The sequence below is a fragment of the Aethina tumida genome, chromosome 1 (assembly GCF_024364675.1).
Source record: "Aethina tumida isolate Nest 87 chromosome 1, icAetTumi1.1, whole genome shotgun sequence".
Lineage (NCBI taxonomy): Eukaryota > Metazoa > Arthropoda > Insecta > Coleoptera > Nitidulidae > Aethina > Aethina tumida.
This window is the reverse complement of record NC_065435.1, coordinates 58,872,807-58,894,393: the sequence shown is the minus strand read 5'-3', so window position 1 is coordinate 58,894,393 and position 21,587 is coordinate 58,872,807. Positions and strand designations below refer to the sequence as shown.

The window sequence follows — 21,587 nt, the reverse complement described above, 5'->3', positions numbered from 1 at the left end:
AGGGACAATGCGTAAACCTCTTACGCTCAAATGCCTCCGACAATAATCAAATTTAAATTCCAATATGATTCGAAGCCTTACCCTTAATCTACCCTTATCAATAGCCATGTGTAGATATCCGATATACGTCTCATATCCGGGATAACGATGCAAAGTCACTATTGCATACGAAATCGTTTGAGCTCCTTCCGAAATTTTTATCTAATAAATGCCATATAAAGTAAAAACATTTTACGATTCATCTACTATTTCTAATGGCTTTTTTTGTTCATACAACGAGACAAGCGCGTTGTAACTTGTAGTGATAGTCTTCTAGAACATTTTTGAACTTGCGGAAAGAATATTTATAAGTTGGATGTAAGTTGTAATGAAAGTTTTCTCGTGCACAACATGGGTTCTCATATTAAGTTTTATCTTCATGAAAAACTTTAATTGAATCCCAGTTCGTCAAGTTGGTTATTTATAAATATTTAGGCATGCGAGGCAAAAGTTAGTCGTATTAATATAAATTGTTGTGCCGCACGGAATCATCCACATGGAATGATTTTCATTATTTGAGTGTGTTATTCACAATCTGACATGCCAGAAATGCTGCCAATTTAACTAAAACAGTTCTCTGTGGGATTTTGAATTAATTTTAGTGTTACGAGTCTGTGGCACTAAACGTTTTTACGGGTACGCCAAGAAACGCAATTAGTAAGATTAAATATATAAGACGAATTCAAAATGGACCGACCCATTTAACACAAGATATAATGTTGAATTAACGGGTTTGTGCTCAGCATTTTAATTATTATAACACGTATATTTGATTAAATGTGTTTTTACGGTAAAACTGTGCAAGAGGGTCGGTTCTCCTGCTTCCTGCTCACTGTAATGCGTTTAATCTACTTTTTATTGAGAATTTAAATGAATTTAATGATAGTACTAATATTAAAACGAAATTTGCAATTTTCATTAAAAACAACCCGAGAAAGGAAGAAACTAATGCCGAAATGGAGAGACAATGTCGTTATTAAATCATTACCGTCATACACCTGTTGCTACAACTAGACCGTTTTGTGCGACTTCATTTGGAAACTAATAATATTTCGACACGAACCGCTTAAATGTCGAAATTATCCAGTATTCAGTTACAAGAAACTACGTTAATATTCCATTACACTAACGTGTACAATTACTTTAATGGAATTTCTTGTCTGGCGTACATGCATATTAATATCTCGCGTGGATTTGTACGCAAAAATAATTAAATGTGTACGAAATACGACGACCAGAACATGTGACGTTCAATTTATGATGAATATTTATGGATTGGCGTGTTTGCTGTACACGAATTTCCATTCATATGCATGCTTTTCTATTGAGTTGTTCGGTAAACATTAGACACTGTTGTAGGGGCAAACAGTGGAATCCACTGGCGAGTATAGACAATTCCAGTATTACTATATTCAGGATGTCCTTTATTCATACCGATAAAGTTTTACTGTAAATTCAGGACAACAAATTAGGATGATTCAACAAGAAAATTAATAAAAGTTATACATCTCAGAATTTTTTTGATTATTAGGTAATTAATTTATTGTTTTGCAAACGAAATTGTTGATACTTAGTTAAATAGGGTATTTTTAGATGCAGAATCTTAATTTACTATTTAAAAGTTTGAAATACTATAGAATTTATACCACAATTTTTTTCATATTTTAATTTAGCCTTGTTTGATGTCAACAAAATATATACACTATTGCTTATACCAGTTGAAAACCGTTTAATCCGACTGAATTTTGAGAGAGACATCATGCACGACAGAGACAGTAAAAGTCTGCAAATTTACTTCGTAGTGGGAATCTTTTACTGTCTCTGTCATTAGAAGGATCAAAGGCTTTCCAATCGGTATGTAGAGCAACAAATTAAAAAACATAATAATCATTTTATTAAAAGAACGATTCTTTTTAATTTAAATTAATTTTATAAATATTAAGTATTTAAACATTTCATACATACAAATTGTAGAAAAGTTCCGGAATGGTGAAAAACAGATTAATATTATAGATCATTTCTAGAACGATTTCCAATTTTAATAGAAGAAATACACTGGAAGTAATTCCCAAAAGTGGTAGAAAAAGCAAAACTAACGGGAATATAAAAATGCGATGGTTTCATCTGCGCATCCTGCATAAATCAAAAAACAAAACGAAGTCAGTGTCTCTATGGTAGAAAATAAGCAAAGAAGCCCTTTATTTTTGAAAAAACTAGATTAGCAACAAGACTACTTTTTTTAGTCGGTTCCTATTTTAAATTAAATTTAAATCTGCTGGCATTTAATGAGTGAGAAGACCAATTAATAAAAACTATAATCCCAAGTACACTAGACCTATTGTGAAGCATAGTGAAGGAGGCATTATGGTTTTAGGGATGTTTTTCTGGGTTTGGCACAGAATAATGTATCGTTTTATTTATCGCGTCATTCTGGAGAATCATATCCTTCCATTTGCTGAAGATAACATGAGTTTAGTTAGTTAAAGAACCGTTCGCTGCCGAAGGAGTACGTATAATGTCTTGGCCAGTACAAAGCCCAGACCTCAATCCAATTGAACTTCTTTGGGATGAATTTGATCTAAGAAAATTCGTGCAAAAAAATTCAATCTGAATAAACTCTGCGAAGAAGTTCAAGATCACTGAAAAGAAATATCGAACGATTATATTTTAATGCTACTGAAATCAATCAAAAATAAGAGGTTTAGGAGTTATTTAAATGGATATGCTACTAGACACTAAATAAAAGAACGTAAAATGTACGTAAGGTTATTTTATTTTATAGTTAATCTACTTTTGACCTTTTAATTTTTTTTCAAATATTAAGTTTAAGTAAGTTTTAATTTAATTTTAATTAAGTATCTAACTAAACTCACTATTAAACAATTATGTTGCCATATTGTTGTTATTAAACATACTGCATAACTGACATAATATGGATAATTTAAACGTACAGTTTTATCAAGATAAATGAAAATTTCTTGCTCTACATACGAGCAATAGTGTATGTACTTTTCGAAAAAAGCATAGTTTAGTTTAGTTTAATCTCCAAGAAATATTTTTTGTAATTATCAACAAACAAATAGTATTTATTATCTAGATAAACTTAATTTCAATGGATAACAATTATTTATTATCAGTTGTGTGGTTGACGGCAATTCGTTTAATTTTTCTTAAAGAAGTACCAAAATTAGGAAATGCAATGTAACACACACGATACTATTATTATTAAGGCTTGTAACATTAAAAAGGAAAAACATTTTATTGAACTTATTTTGATGAATAGTCTTAATTTGTTGCCCTCAATCTGGAGTTAAGGGTTGTCGGTGTAATTTAAGAACTCCCATCAAATTTTCTATTGAAACATCAAGACTCCCTGAGAAATATTATATAAATTATGTTTATTGCAGAGAAATGAAATGTTGTTTATTCAGTTAATTAAAATAAGATTATTATTCAAAACCACAATCCGTACGTAAAATTTGAATGACACAAATTGTGAATATTTTTCTTGGATTCTGTCAATTCCTTCCATCACATTCGCTAAAAATCGTATCCGTTCCATTTAAACCTACGTGTAAATATCGATAGTTGAGTCAAAATCAGACATATCCACATTTAAAATTAGTTTCAGCGAATCGCTTAAATCAAGACGTCAAGACGTCAAGAAGAGTCACTCATGTAGATAGTATTGTTTCCGCCATGCATAAACATTACATAAATCAACACGATGCGTGTCCAAAACCAAACCTATCCACAATATTCAACATTATTTAAAAACTTCAAACAAATATCCATTAATATGTAAACTCATATTTAAAAGTATATTAAACTTTTATGAATTAAAATGTAATTAATTTAATTGTTCATGATTGTATATATAGGTAGTAATTATTTTATTAATTTTTATGAAATTCATTAGAAAAAGGTACAGAAAGAAAAGTTTTATACGTTATTAAAGAATGCAACACAATGTGCATTTATTTTATAATTAATTACAGAGAGTTTGCACGGGTATTTGTCCAAATTTGTTCGTATAATTATTGCATATTGCAAGTGTTATTTCTCTCTTATAAATTTTCTTTTATTAAATTGACTATACTTTAGAACGACAAGGAGCAGTAGACCACCGAAAACTGTCGCAAATGCAGACCAATATTTGTTCTCTAGAGACAATATAAACTATACGCATCCTTCTCGCAACTGGCAGACCAGTTAGAAAACCTGACAGAAACTCATGTCGCTCCAATTACGATACGGAAACACTTGGTAAATGCAGGATTTCATTTACGAAGATCATTGCGATGCTTGCAGTTGACACACGTCTATAAACAACAAAAATTGGAATAGACACGGTTACTTATTCACTGGATGGAAGAATGGAAATATGTACTTTTCACACATGAAAGTAAAATTGAGTTGGATAATGATAAACATCGAGTTTGCTTCTGGTTCAGACCAGATGTTCCACGAAAGCGTGAAGATGAATTTTTCCTATTTCAAAGGTGTTTGTTTCATTATGGTACGTGGAGGAATTTGTCATTTAGACTTGTACATTTGGCATATCAAGATACGATGACCAATCTGATATTTACAAAGGACTTGTTAATGGTATACTACTTTCAAACTGCTATCGGCAAGAACTTCAATTTTGTTAACGATAATGCTCTTTCACATGCTAATTTTGCCCTAATAGTCTTGAGCTTTCAACTATAATTTCCCCAACCAGGGCCAATATACCTCTAAAAGAACTGAATAACTTATCTCTAATTTTTGAACAACAGTTAATTTTGATATTTCATCTACAAGAAATAAGACAAAATAAGAGATAGTCGTGTTAAGTTATCGCAGTATATGGATATCTGATCCTCGTTGGTATTTTTTTTAAAACTTGTCTAGTATTAATAATCTCCACCGGTAAGAACTCATATTTTAAAACAGATTTTGTTTGATAACATTATCGAAAATAAGTAACTGAGAAAAGCTTAATGCGTCTGCGTGGATGATTATATTTATATTTTAATAGTTATTGTTTTTCTATTTCTCATTTTTCTCAATTAATTACTACACTACACAAATTGAACTTCAGTTTTAATACTCACTTTTTGGAGAGTTTGCCACACGCTTGAATTGTGTTGGATTGACCTACAGCCGTTAAATCATGGAAGATACCCTCTTCCTCGTCAGCTCCTTCGTAGTATTTCGCCTTTTGCACTCCAATAGTGCGTCCAGTAACTGGATCCCATTCCGACCTATTTAAACTGCCTTCGTAGTGACCATGTTCAATATTTGGCGATCTGAAACCAAGCGATGGAATAATTGAAAGGAGCAAACCGGCTCAAAGACATTTTTCTCTAGTATCAATTAGAGAAGATTAATCAAATACAATAATTCATCTTTCAAATAAAATATCAACAATAGTTTAGAAGGTGTGCACATTGTCAAAAATGGTGGATGCGCCGATACATTCTATTTTTATGGAACGTGTTAGAAGATTCCGCACACTGACGCTTAATACTATGCATTAAACATTTATTGTGCCGCATTTGATAAATTAAACACAGCAGTTCATGTTATAAATAGAATGAGCTCAAATAATACAATCCGCAAACGATCGCAGTTAAAAACCAAGACATTTATTTCGAGTGATTTATGGTAGGGTTTGAAATCAACGAAAACCATAAAAAGCCTAATTCAATTATAGTAAAATTCGAGCAATTGATAAACTTAATTGGACGTGAGAAATTCAACTTTCTCGACGGCTCAATCCGCCGAAAGCAGAATTGCCCCGCCATTCCTTTTCCTATTATTAATGGGAAACGGGTTTGGTGAAATGTGGGGTGAAATATGTGCTCGTCGTACACCGAGACGGAGTTGACAAGGTGTAGTATTTGACTGGGCAAAATTTTCATTTATCTTTTGAACTTTGCTTTCAAAATGTGCGCTGAAAAAACGGGCAGATTTTTGTGCCTGGCACAATGGCTTGCGACTAATGTGTACTCCCGGGAAATTTAAATTTTGTATACACAAAAAGATCTTGTTTAAATAATGTCGGGGTTATTTATAACAATATAACCAATGACATGAAGCTATATAAGTTTAATTTTGCCACCTTCAATAAGCTCCAAAAACAAAAAAAGCATAAACGCTAATGGTTTCATTTTTTACTGCTACTTGTTCAGAAAATAAAATGTTTATTTTATTTTTGTCTGTCACTGTAATTACACAGAGACTTTAGGGCATACTATCATTAATTAATTAATTAAAAACACCTCTGCAAATCAATGCTGTACTTTAGTGTTGACATCATATTTTTTAACAATGAAATGAATTAATTACATGTCGTACTTGTATTATTAAGTGCGCCCATTTTAACATATTAAATGAAACATCTTTGACAATATAAAAGATCCTTAAGATATTGATAATATTAATTAAAATTTTATATTGCAATAAACAGACCATAAAATATTAAATTTTGGTGCCTTTATTGCAGATGGTCTTTATTAAGTTTAACAGGAACTAATAAGCAATTAATTTGTGAGCAATATTACATGGAAATCATTTAAGGACGAAATGCGCCAGACATTCAAATATTCAAAATTAAAAAAGTTTCACGTTCTCTTGGAAACGGTATGCTAAACATTATTTGTTGGCCAAGCTTAGAATTGAAGATTACATTAAAAACTAAAATTATGAAAAGATATAAACAAGATTTTTTTTATTTTATTTCTTTCTTTTATATTCAGCATTCACAGCAGCTGAAATTATGAATGCACACGAACAGTTTTCACTCGGTGCTTTGACTATCTACTATTACTTTAATCTGTTCATTATTTTCGGTATATACAAAATTTTGATGTTTCTAATATTAATGTATACCAAAAATTATTTGTTGGCCATTACGTAACTGTTTTATTTAATTCTTTTAAAAATAAAATTATGAAAATATTAATTCTTTTTATAAAGTGAAGGGAATTTAATAATGCTTGTTGAATCTATGAATTTTTTTAATATTTTGTATATGTATAGTAAAAATTAGTTCATTACCAATATTAGGCAACTATTTAAGTTAACAGATAAGAATCCACAGTTAATATCAATTTAAAATTATGGATCTCTGGATGGAAATTATAAATCAATAATAATTTATCACAATTAGAATAAAGTAAATACTTTCACTTTTTACATTTTAATATGTTGATGTTAAAATGAATGATGATTTTTTATGAAGTAAATACTTTAAGTATCTGTGATTTTAATATGCTTATTTATTTTAGCAGTGATATTTTTTACAATAAATTAAGTACGAGTTTTTATAATTTTTAATGTTTTAACAAATATAATTAAAAGTAATTTTTAACTTTTATAATTAATAATTTTTGGCGAATCTATGAAATTTTTAATATTTTCTTAATATATTGTTAAAGCAGTAAAGCAGTAGTAAAAATTATTTGATTACTAATATTAGGCAATTGTTATTATATAATAATTAGTCGATATTAGAATTAAGATTTTTTTATTAAGTAATTATTTAGGAGTGTTATCATTTTAATAAGTTTATCAATTTGGTAGTAATATTTTTGCAATTAATAAGAACGATTTTAAATATTTTCTAATATTTTTTTAAATCAGATATAGCAAAATTATTGTATGGCAAATTTTAGGAATTGTTTCTGGTTCTCTATCTGAAAATTATAAATTAACAATCACTGGTCTGAAATACATCAAAAACTTCATGTTTTTCATGAAATAAGTGTCTGTCATTATTTTAATTTGTTTATTAATTTTAACAGAGATATTTTTTAGAATTATTTAAGTACGATTTTAACAAATATAATTAAAAGTCATTTTTAACTTTTATAATTAATTATTCTTGAGGAATGTAAGAAATTTTATTAATATTTTGAAATAGCAAAATTATTAGATAGCAAATATTAGATATTGTTACAAATCCACAGTTAATATCAGTTTAAAATTTTGATTCAAAATTACAAATTAATAATAATTCGTCACAAATATATAAAAAAATGAAATTATAATTTTTTTAATGAAGTTCTTTAAGCATTTTTCATTATTTTAATCTGTTTGTTAATTTTTGTAGTAATATTTTTTACAATAAATTAAGTAGAACTTTTTAAAACTTTTGACATGTTATTGACAAGTAGTTTTTAACTTTTGTAATTAGTAATTCCTGACGAATCTATGAAATTTTCCTAATATTTTGTTATGTCAGGTATAGCAAAAATATTGCAATAATATTAGGAAATCTAATTAAAAGTAATAATATAAAATAAGTATTTTAATTTCCGATTAATTTTTAAAATTAATAATCATTAATGAATTTATATAATTTTTAATAATTTTATAATTTCTGGTTAAAACAAATATATCCAAAATTATTTGATTAGATACCAACATATAGTTTTATTTATTTTTTAGGAACACATAACTAATGTCGGGTAAAAATCCTTGATTCTAGTTTAATTGAAATAAAAATCAATAATAATTCTATTGGCCTCAAATGTAATGCAAATACATTTTTTTACGAAGCACTTTAGGTATCTGTTATTGCTTTAATTTGTTTATCAAATTTGGCAATGATATTTTTACATTCAATTAAGCACGATTTTTTAAAACTCTTTTTGTGTTTTTTGTGCTCATTCAATGAGCTGGTCATTGCCACTTTAATTAATATCTGTTTAAATTTGTAGTTACCTGTTTTGATAAATAATATCAATATACAAAAATTATAAATGGCCACAAAGATGTACTACGTACCTACATGGAATACATTCAAGTAAGACTTATCTACTAAAAACCGGTAAAACAAATTGAATGGCCCTTGTCTCCCATTCCTTTTATTCGACATCATAAATGCGATAAAATAGTGGTGATTTTGTCATTCGGACCATAGTAAAATCTGGCCGGGGTGTAATTTTCAGACAGAGAAATCAAGGTTCAAATCTCGCCAATTTCCCTTGAGTGTATCGTTAAACTGGCAGTAAGCGAAAATAATCCGAAAGGGACAATAACGCCGTCCTAACAATTATACTTGGGCCCATAATAAAATATATTTTCCAAGTTAATTGGTCCTCGAAAAATTATGCGCGCGATTTAATCGGATTAATTTCGTTCCTTGCCCTGGACGTTTGTTTAATTATAATGGGGCTTGCTTTTTTCGGCGTGGGGGGTAAAATTGTTAAAAGTTCTTATGTAAATTCCCCCGTCTGTTATAAATAAATATGAAGTTCGCGGATTGCAAAGGCGATTTTAATGAGTGCATTATGTAAGCCGTAATTGATCCACTTAAAATTAATTATCCAATTACTTAATAACTGTGATAAATCTGCGTGCGATAACGAGCTTGCGTAACATCTATGAATCCTTGAGCGTCCGCTCTTTGATGCTGGTTGATTAAACTTGCATAGAATTGGAGCTCAATTTATAGCAGTGATTTTCGAATCTTTAATTTGCTCATTTTGTACTCCTGAGGGATGTCTATTATCTATTTTACCGACTAGCTTGGAAATACTTTTACACACCATTAAACTAACTACTAGTTACTAACTAGTTATCAGACATTTTGCTTTTCAGACATGTTCTTGTCTCGTTTCTCACAATATGAATAAAAGGAAAATTAATAACTGTTATTTGTGAATATTTGTATGCAGTTTCCTGTAAATCACCTCCGTATTCAATTATTATTACTATTCCTTCAAAGACTCAAGGTACAATAATCCTTGATTTAAATAACAAGAAAGAAGTTTCTACAAATTAAATTAAGTGATGTTTACTTATTTTCTTAAAATGTATATATAAAATAGAACACATAGATACAGTGCATCAATTTTAATGAAAATTGGTGTGTACACATGTCCTTATCACGACAAAAATAATTAGATCTGTGGATGGCTAATGGGATGAAGTCTAGGTGAAGCACTGTCTCAAATAGTGGAAGAGACTACGTGAGGTTCAGGGAGACGTTAAGCAACGAATCATGTCAACCAATGGTCTAGAGAAGAATGCTGCTTTGCTTCAGGATATGGAATGGAATGAGGTCGTCTTCAGCGATGACTACCTGTTCTGTTTGGCCATATATGGTGGTCGGGTATTTTTTGGAGAGACATCTTTATAAGGAATACCTGGAACTATGACCTGTCTGTTGTAGATGACAACTTTTAATATTTATTAGAGGTAATTTGACTCTCCAACTATGTAACCAGAAAATTAAGGAATCCTATTTGCTACCTTGCCTTAGGACTCAAAATCCTTTGCAATTATTCCAACAACAACAAATTTATATGGAAATTTGTTGGCATGGCATGTGGGAGATCATAATTCGAGATTTAGCACTTCATCCACAGACTTTGGCTGAACTTCAGCGTCAAGTGGAGATGGTATGGAATGTGGTATTTCAGGAAATTGATCACATCTTTAGATTAATGCTAAGACGAGTCTCAGGTTCAGTTCATTATTGGTTTAAAAAAATTATACTGATCAATATATTCAATATTTTTTTTCTGAATTTATTAATCACTTACACTTCATTACACATAAACTGTATACCAAAAATCAATTAAATCTGACCACAGAATCTATGTGTTCTATTTTCTGTCACCGAGTATATTGAATTTTAAATGTCGACATTTCAATACTCGTAAGTCAATAATAATGCTACAATTGGTTTCATCAAATGAATTAATTTAATTCTATGATGCGGCAGCAGCACATATTTAAACGTAATACCTTTACACGTTAATGCATATAAACAAAGGTAATATCACGTCGATTAACAATTTTTACTCCCCGTCCTTACTCTAACAAATAGAAACAAATAAACTCACGGAACCCCGTAATTGAACGTGTCTTCGACGCTCTCGTTGCTCTCTTCGCTGTCGTCGTCACGTGTCTTCCTGCTGTGACGTCGCCTCCTGCTGTGCAAGTCGGCGTCCTGTCCCGTGTCGATGGGGCACAGTTTTCGGTATTCGGCATGCTTCTCCGGATGGTGCTGTTCGGGGTACTTGAAGGCGCAACAGTGGAACGAATATGTCAACAAGGCACGTTTCAAGTTCTGTAAAATGTCAAACATTTCGTATCACACGCACGACGATCGGTTTTAATGTTGGGAGCGGGATAGGAGGCACGTTTCTGCGGTGATTCATGACGACCAGACGGTTTTTTTTATCGGCGGGAAAAATTTCACGACGGTTTAATCGTCGACACCGGAGAAAAACTCGCTACATAAGCTTTAATTGGGGTTAATTTGTTTAGAATTCAGGAGACATACATGTTTTTTGTTTTTTTATATATTAACTTAATAGGTATATTTACTTAATAGATATATAGGTAGATGTTTTTGTGCCCTTTTATTTATATTTTTCCTCTTTACAATCTTGTTTTTTATTAAATTTTTATCTTTTGTAACAAAAATTTCAATATTATATATACAGGGTGTTCCAAATTGATGGATTTTAGTTGTTATGAGTATTGCTAGATTCAGTACAGATCTTTAACGTTACTAAATATGAATGAACTAAGATATAACAAGTAAATATAGTAAATTTTGAGATAATTAATATTGTTTAAAAATCGTAGAAGGTTTTTAAAAAACAAGTTTTATTTATTCAATTTTAATATTTAAAATGATTTTTTTATTTTATTACATTTTTTATTTTATTAATTATTTGCTGATTTTCTGTTTTATTTTTACAATATTAGTCATTTTAGCAGTTTTATTAAAATATAAAATTTAGATAAGATAAGTATGCATTTTTTTTTATTATTTACTATTTTAATTTCTTTACTAAAATAAATTCATATAGAATGGTAAAATATTATAAAAATCCTAAAAATTACTTTATATTATTTTAAGTATATTTATTGAAATTTTATGAAAAATAAATTTAATTCAATAGTGTCAATATTATTTAAAAAATTATAATTTATCAATTATAAATTGGAATAATTATCTCTTCGTTATAATTTAATACCTTATAGTAAGTAAGTAGTAAGTATTATATCTTTCTGTATAAGATTTTTTTATAATTTAGCTGAAAATTGAATTGAGAAAGTTAAAAGAGTAAGTTGCAACCATTAGGAGGATAGGAAATCGGAGAAAAACATAATTTTTGAATACCTTACATATGTATTATATAAATAAGATGCAGATTATAAATTTCTATTAAAATTAAAAACTTATATACTAGGAATTCAAAGAGCATTTTTAACATTGATTCAATTGTAAAATCTCTGCTGTTCCCATATATGAATGAGTTAAGATATAACGAATAAATATGATAAATTTCAAGTTGATTAATCTTGTCTATAAAACGTAAAGGGTATAAGTTATATTTATCTATTTATTTATACTTTTATAAACCAAATTTTATATGCACTAAAGTCGCAAAAACTTACATACAATACATATACAATATTCAAACAAATTGTTGATGGTTATGTTAAATTGTTATGTATATTTCATAGACGTCAATATTAAATCTTAAAATTTATCAGAAATATCGTTATATAATAGCTAAAGATAATTTAATACGCCACACATTGTAATTTTTGGAAAACTTTTTTCCCGATATTTTAGGTAAGGTACACTATAATTTCCAAATAAAAATTACACATAAAAATTTTGATTAAATTGATTATTTATCTATATATACTAGGGTGCTCTAAAAAAGTTGAAAAAACATGGATTTTGAAATATGAGACAGATGCCATTACTTAATCGTACATAATCTATTTACATTTTTTGTAGGAAATTGAACGCTCTGCAAAAAAGTTATCTTGAAATTTTTTCATAATTCTTACCGTTTAGAATATATCGGAGATCAAAATTTGAATTAGAACTCGTAGATAAGTGAATAATATAAAATGTTAAACATATATTTTACTCAATTTCTGTTGGTAGAGATAATATAGAAAACATTTTTATGGTGGGCCTAGTCTTTTGATGTATTACCTATTAAAATCAAATTAAAATTAAAAAAGTTACAGGGGTGTTCCAATTTTAAAATGAAAATGTTGCTGATTTAAGAAAATAATTAAAATCTAGTAACAGATAAAAAATTACAGGGGTGTTTCTATATTAAAAGTAGTAATGTATAAATTCAAAATTGATACATACACTGTGAATAATACACACGTCCAATATACTTCAAATATAACTAAAAATCAAAAGTAACCTAGTGATATAAATAATTACAATTATATTTTAATTATTAAAATAATAATTTGTTTATGACAAAATAAAGTGAATATATGGTACATTTGATTTATGAATATGTATAATTATTCACATGAGAAATTTGATGCACCACATTATTATATGTTTCCAATCGATTAGTCATTTGCTTAATTCGATCAACAAATTTGAACATGGACTGTCGCAATTATCTTAATGTCCCAGCAAATATTATTCGACGTATACCCGCTAATATTATTGACAAACAAGAACCGATAATTTGTGCATGCATATTTACCGGAAGATCGTAAATGCTGGGTATGGTTTTTAGGGACGGTGTCCGTTGGATTTTCAACACCTCGAGCTCCTTGAGTCCGGAAATGGGCAGATTTTCGATGGACGTCGACGACAGGTCCCTGCAAGCAAAGAACTGCTGCGATTTAAAACAAACATTTTATTTGATTGATTGACTTGTTGATCTCCTTCCCGTCAACATCGCAATCACCGGAACTCTTATAAAAGGAAAAGGATCAACAGGACTCAAGATCAATTATTACGTAAGTATAACTTACAGCTCGAATAATGTTTTCATGCCGGTGAAAGCGTCGGAATTCAGCGACTTTAATTTCCTGTTGCCGTTAAAATGCCTGTAACCAAATTGAAAGTTAAATTCAATAAGCCGCCGCTGGTTTTACCGCAAAATACCGCTTCATCCAATAAAACAGATTATTTTCACTTTCTGTGTGTTCCAACGGAAATATTTATTTTGGTGTAAAACTTAGAATCAGCATGCATGTTTATTTGTTTATTATAGCATAAAATAATAATTTGTGTATGTTTAATGCTTTCAGTTATTGTAAATCTATGTTTGATAAGCTCATTAAAACTGGAATTAAATTGTATTACTTCAAAAATGATCACATTAACTATTAAATAGCATTAATATAAAATATATAATTTAAATCAATATTCTCATCATCTATTTTGACTAATAATTTTAAAGTAAATACTTATTTGCTTCATTTCTTTAAAATGTCTTATATATAATTTCAATTACTATTTTATAATCAGATATTTAATTGTTACATAATTAATAAAAAATCCTATCAATTTATAAATATTAAATAACTAAACAAGTAGTAAGTAAAAAGTATTTATAATTGTGACTTCTATTTTCACACCAACTTTATTACAATCTAACAAGTTTTTCTTTATTTTAACTAAAAATTAGTTTAGTATACACCATTTTATGTATTTAAAATAAATGTTAAACTATAATGTAACTGTTAAAATACAAAAATCTTGATATTTATATTTTTTATACAATTAAATATAATCTAAGAAGTATTAGATTAATTTTAACTAAAACTTAATTTCTCTAAACCTTGATATTAACATTATTTTATAATTTTACTAAGAATTGAATAAATTATTTCAAAATTGTCTCAGAAATAATTTTAAAAACACCAATTGATTGAATTGCCCCAGAAATTATTCAAGAATTGGTACAAATTATGAAACGCAAAATAAAGTAGAATGAAGTTTTTTAATATATATTTTTTATATAATTCAATAAAATATAAGAAATATTTATTAATTTTAAATAGAAATTAGCTTTATATAAAATATATTTTTTTGATTTCAAAAAATTTTATGAATTATTTGAAATGCAAAAAATATGAAATTAAAATTTGGAGAAATAAATTCTTTAAACGTTGACTAATCTTAAAAGGTACTTAATGAAATTTTGTAAACAAACAGAGATTTCTCTATAAGATGATTATATAATTTAGGTAAAAGTTTAATTGAGAAAAATAATATTTCAAATTGCACTATAAAACTGTTTTTTTTTAATGAATCAATTCAAATTAATGTGAATTGCCTTAGAAATAATTTTAAGAACTCTATCATTAAATTGAGGCGGAAATTACTTAAAAATTAGAAACAAACTAGAATAAAAATAATGTTTTAATGTATATGTTTTATATAATTTAACTTTTTTTAACTTTTATAAAAAATATAAATTATTTATTTCAAATAACAAATAACAAATAAGTTCTTAATTAAATTTTAATATTTAGTAGTTAGTAAGAGGTATTATACCTTTCTCTATGAGATAATTTTATAATTTAGTTAAAAGTTTAATTGAGAAAAGAATATTTCTAATTGAATTTTAATGAACGTCAATTTAAATTAATATGAATTTTGTCTCAGAAATAATTTTAAAAACCCTTTTATTAAATTGATGCAGAAATTACTTAAAAATTAGATATAAAGTATAATAAAAGCATTTAATAAAATATGAAAAGTATATTTAATTTTAATTAGAAATTATTTGTATAAAATATATTTTATTTATTTCAAATAACTGTATAAGCTGTTTGAAATACAAAAAAAATCAAAAATTACAAGGAATATCAAAATTTCACTATAAAAAATAAAGAATATATATTTTTATATAGAATACTCAACATTGTTTTTTAATATATTTTCTTATAAATCACAATCAAAGAATATATTTTTATTATTAATTTTAAATAAAAATTTGTTTCTACTAAAGTATTTATTTCAAATAACTTTATAAGCTTTATGAGCTTTTTGAGATACAAATAAAATCAAATTAAAAATTCTTAAAACTCTTAAATATAAACATGTGTATCCAATTTATAAACAAAAAAGTTATATTCCTTTTTAATTCAACATTTTCTCAATAATAATAATACTTAGTACAGTAGTAATTTTTAATAAACAATAAATAACTACGTAAAATACATTACTATTATTATTATTATTTCCTTAAAATATTATACTAGAAACTCTAATTAAAAATTTAAAAACCGACATCGAATATTTGTCAAAATCTATAATAAAAGATTCTTATACCAAAAAATATATCGCAGAAAATGTCTTGGGTTTTTGAACCGATTTCATGATATTTTATTGTTGTTGATGGTTGACGTCAACGCGCCAAATATGATTTAATTTATTGTCAATCTATGCCGCGCCTTATATACATATATAATACCAATCAGCTAAAAGCTTCGGGATATAAACGGCACAACCCAAAATATATAAAATTCACCGGAAGAGACAGTTAATAAATCACTCATCCCCAAAAGAAAACGAGTGCGAAACACCTATTAAATATTAACATTGAAGAAATGCCTTTGCGTATACAGCCAACGCAAATGGCAATTTCTACGCACACTATCGCCGAAAAATTATTGAAAGTTATCGGCCGAACTTCAATTGGCGCGTATGAACTGTATAATTCCAATGTTGAACAGCAAATTGGAAGTTCAAAGTGTTTACATACTTACAGCTTTCCAATCTGCGAACCGTTGAAAGCGTAATCTTCTATTGAGGTGATTTCGTTGAAGTTCATGCTCCTGCAAATAAAATCGAAAGGACTTTGTTGGAAGTTCATCGGTTTATTGTGTACTGTTTAAGCTATTGAGATTAAATTTTTTTATTTCTATTTGAGCAACAATTTCTCACCGATTCGTATATACTTACAGTTGATTGGCGTTAATTTTGATGGAATTCGACTGGATCTTCCGTATTTTGTTCGAATCCAAGTCGCTGAAACGACGAACCCTATTAATATTTGTTAGTTGCATCGCACACATTGTAGACAGTCAACAAACATAATTATCTGGCCACCGAATTTCCAGAGTGCTAATATTTGATTTATTAAAGTGTAAATGTGCGTAAGAATAAATTTACAATGCCACAACAAGAAGCAATGTTTACACTCAGTAAAACTGTGTACATCATCACGCGTGGAACAGTGGAACAGTCCACTGCCAATATTTGTACTAGGTTTCTTCGAAACGAACGATTTATTATTTAGGTTTAATCAAAAAATTTTATATTGCCGTGCTGTAAAGTCTGCCACATATTTGAGTTTAAAGGTGTGGGGCGTATTTACTGATACAACATAATTTGCTGTCAGCATCATTATTTACGGAAAACTAACGGGTGTTGAGGTGATTTATTTAGTTTTTTTTCTTTAAAAGCAAGGTTAAATTTTCATTAGTTTGACCAGGGGATTAAATTAATAATCATTGCGGTAACCCTATACCGGGCATAAAGTGTTGAAGTGGCTGGTTTCGATAAAGATACAATATTGGTCTTTTTTACGGCCGCCATCAAATGATGAATAGTCTCTTGCGTCTACGGCAGGCCTTAAAGGTATTTACTTAATGGATAAAAACGATATAAGAAAGAGTTGAGAAAGCTCACACGTCTTTTTTATCTTGCTTTACTACGGTTGTTCTGTCCAGGTTAGAAATTATTATTCGATTAAATTAGATCAGGCCATCGACGTAAAAAAAAAGTGAAAATAAATGTTTCATGATTAGATAAATCTTCGGATTGGAGGATTTGAATGTATAAAAAAGCAATTGCGAATCACTGTGTGAACTGCGGGAGTCCCGAAACGAATCGATATATTTTTTTGTTTCCAACACATTTTGCACGTTATAATTGTTGAATTTATTTCAATTACAACGATAATGTCAACAACGTTTAAACTTTCGCGATTGTGTGACAATAGAATTTACTGAAGGTTTACTTTTTAATTAAGTTTGGGTTTGTCGAGATCAATTCAGCCACGTTGATTGCGATGTCGATAAAAAGAACTATCTGAAGAGCTTAATGTTTACAGATTAAGTTTTAGTTGCGTTTGAAGTTTTAATATATTGCTAAAGGTTTTCAACGGATCATATCCTATAAAAGTTGGCTGGTATGTTTTTGATGAAATATTGCAAAAGTTATTGAACGTAATGGCCCCTTCATAGACATTATATTATGGCGGCATCAGCTTGTAGACGTTATTTTTCAATTCCAACACCTTTATTAAAATGTTAGCAACGGACAAATTTTGGGAACAAGTCTTGTTTAACTATATTATCAAATTACATGTTGCCAAACATTTTAGAGACCAAGTTTCCTTCTTTCCTTTTACAAGGTGGCCCGTAACTGACTTGACATACTTAAATACTATTTATAGTACAAACATATTATGATTTAACCAAAGATAAGGCAATCTAAAGGTCAACCGAAGGAAACTTTATTTCTGATTTTATTAACTACTACTTGTACACTTTTGGAAAAGTTATGATGAAATGATTTTTTCAACTCATAAAATTAAATACTGAATATTATTTTATGTAACAGGTTGTAGGTTGTAATTTTATTACTATAGTTAAGTTAGAAGTTTACTCAAGATATCGAACGACTATACAATTTCTATTCAATATTAATTTTAATGTCACTAACCTTTATTTCAGTTGATCAGCTTTTCTTATACAGTGCAGCCGTGTATTATTAATCCTATTTTGACGAACTATTTTCACTTATAAAGCACGAAAATATATATTTATAGACAAAATATTATGTTTTTTGGAACAAAACTAAAACCTGTTGGATATTTTTTATAGCAAATCTATATATGGCCCCGGATTAAACACCCCATTATATCCAAATTTCATAAAAAATTACACCTATTAATAATTATATGAAAAAAATAAAAATCATACTCTTCTTATAAATTTATCTTTTAATTAAGTATACTATGGAATAAACTATCAAAAATAGTACAAATAATCTTACTTTTCAACAATATTGGAATATTATACCAATAATACAATACTTAAATAAATTTGTGGTTACCTTTCTCAATTGTTGTAAAGTAAGATTATTGTGCTATTTTTGACAGTTTGTATAGTATATACTCATTTCAGGGTGTATTTAATTTAGTGGTGTGGTTAGATTTCTTCATTTATCATGTCTGAAAAGTTATTCAATAGGTTTTGAAACAAATAAAATAAATGCATGTTTTTATGTTCTACAATTGTTTGTCAAAATAGAACTAAAAATTCAAATTTTTTGAAGTTGTCCCTTTTTCTAATTTGCCACAATGTACTGAATCAGCCAATCTTAATTAATGTGATCACACACAATTCACACCACAAAATCAAAATATTACTGTTTTAATGTTCTATGTTTATAATACAGGAATTCAATTAAAACTCAGGTTATTAACAACCTGCATCAACAAACACATAAAAGGAAAACAAGACAAATAAAGATATAACAAACAAACAAATTTAAAGAATAACGGATTAAACTGATCTTAAATGCTTGGCAAACAGGTTGCAATATTTAAACAACGTGTACAACAGTCAATAAATAATTCAGTAAGTAAGAAAAGTAACTGAACTTTTATTTGAACACTATAAAGATTCGATAAAATCTGAGGAAACGATAGAAAACCAGATTTTTATAAAATAGGTTTCTAACAAGAGGATGAAGTAAGTTGTGAGTTAAGTCAACATTGTTGTCAAACTTCATTCATTCATCATTTAAGAAGTTTTCTTATTCTGAAACCTAAATCCTTGTAAGTAATCTAAAAAACCTCCACCTCCTTACAATTAATTATACTTGATTTTTACACTATTTAATTCACATATACAATATTTGCAAGTAGAGAATTAATTTTTATGCTTATAAATATAATAATTAGGCTAAATCAGAAAAATTAATATTATATTATTTCTGTTCGTTTTGCATAAACTTCCTTGAATAATGCCAAAATATATATGGAAATAATTAAACAAAATTTAAAATAACGTTTTTTACTTCTGTTATATGTGTTGCAGGTTGACTCAGATTGCCACGTTGGAATTATAGCGACAAAATCCTCAGAAGAAAGCTTTCTTTGAAGCATTTTATAGTACGGAACAACAGATAAATTAAGAATGATCCGAATAAAATGTACTTTTCAGAAATAAAAATTTTACAAGAAATTAAATATTATGTATTTTTGTCATAAATTTATAAAAAGTAAAATGTCTAGGACTGCAAATATTCAAATAGTATTACTGGTCAAAATATATTTAATTCAGGAAATTGAAATTATTTCAAAAGGCGAGCAGATTATAAATAAAAAAAAAAAACTTTAAAGAAACTAAACTGTTTGCGTCTAAGTTAGACAAGCTTGGTTAAATCTTAATACTTTTTAATCATGAACATAGTTTTTTATTCATTAATTATGAAGTACCTTGTGTTTTCCCCATTATAACATATAACTTTTATATTTTCACTGTCACTTTTATTTGAAATTCGGACCTTTACTTTTTAGATGGTTTATTTCTTTAATGAAAAAACGATTAAAAAATAAGAAATAAAATCTCTTAAAACGCAATTATTTCAGTTGAAATTGAAAGTCAAAGTTCAAATAAAGCTTAATAATTTAATTAATTTTCTATATTTCCTGCTTGTATACCAACCGTTACAAGGGTTTATTACGTTTTAATTAATCGTTCCTCAATTAAGGTTTTTCTCCAGTTGACTTTGTGTTTTAAACCTTTTTTCATTTTGTTTGTTTATATTTCACTTGGTAGCAAGTTAAAATCGTGCTATTGTTATATTAAATAATGGAAAAAGTCAATATCCAATGTGACTGAAAGATTGATGTTAGAGTAAATAATGAGTTTTGATGAAACGTAACCGCAGTTAACTCAATTCATTTCGTTATTTCAAACCCGAGAAAATCCTAGGATAAACTCTCGTTAAGCTTGTGGAAAAGTTAAAAAGTTTATACTGTCACATTTTTTTTTAAAGAGAAATGGAACGGGGAGAAAGGTTTTAAAATAAACATATTCTTAAATTAATTAATATATTCCACCTTAGAAAAATCGACTAAATTAAACCGGAACGCAGGAAAATAAGGACAAGAAAATATTATAAGAAGAAAATTTTTTTCCAACAAATCACACTTTATTATATTATCGAATCATATTCAGTCAAAATATGAAAGAGATTTTCAATCGAACTACATTATAATATGAATACTAGCAATGAATTTTATAACAGTGACTTTGATAATTTTTAAGTCTCTCTCTTCCCCAAGCTGTGTTTTTTTCTTAGTCTCGTCTTATATTTTTATTATTTCTTTACCCGGCATTTCTATTATAATAAAATAATATTTTTTGATAAAAAACACGATTGTGTCTTTTTATTATCTGTTCTTTCTGACTATATTTATTTTTAGGTCGGATTCGTGAAATCGTACAAAATACGATAAATCAGTTATAGTTATTATTATTAAAAACTCGTTTATTTTCCTTAAAATTGAACGTCAGAAATTGCCACAAAACAAATGATCGATTCTTTAATATTTCACCCCTTGGTAACATTAAAAAAAAAAAGTTCTATCGTTACATTTATCCATCACTTGTAATTTTCACCGTCCTGCGTTTTACTAATTGAATAAATTACAGCTGAATAGAAGATTCAAATATCCCATGCATCTAAAAGTTTTATGTTTGAAAAGTAAGCAAATCGCCCA

At 28.0% G+C, this 21,587-nt stretch overlaps 1 protein-coding gene across 1 annotated transcript in view; it reads right to left on the bottom strand.

Annotated features, from left to right (window-relative positions):
- Positions 1-21,587, bottom strand: part of LOC109608473 (follicle-stimulating hormone receptor-like) — a 69,459-nt gene that overhangs the window by 15,559 nt on the left and 32,313 nt on the right. The window contains exons 6-11 of the mRNA XM_049961184.1: positions 16,748-16,813; positions 16,552-16,620; positions 13,804-13,878; positions 13,530-13,647; positions 10,884-11,110; positions 5,139-5,333 (exon numbers count right to left, since the gene is read on the bottom strand). Coding sequence (XP_049817141.1) covers positions 5,139-5,333; positions 10,884-11,110; positions 13,530-13,647; positions 13,804-13,878; positions 16,552-16,620; positions 16,748-16,813 — 750 coding nt within the window. The remainder of the gene's footprint in view (positions 1-5,138; positions 5,334-10,883; positions 11,111-13,529; positions 13,648-13,803; positions 13,879-16,551; positions 16,621-16,747; positions 16,814-21,587) is intronic.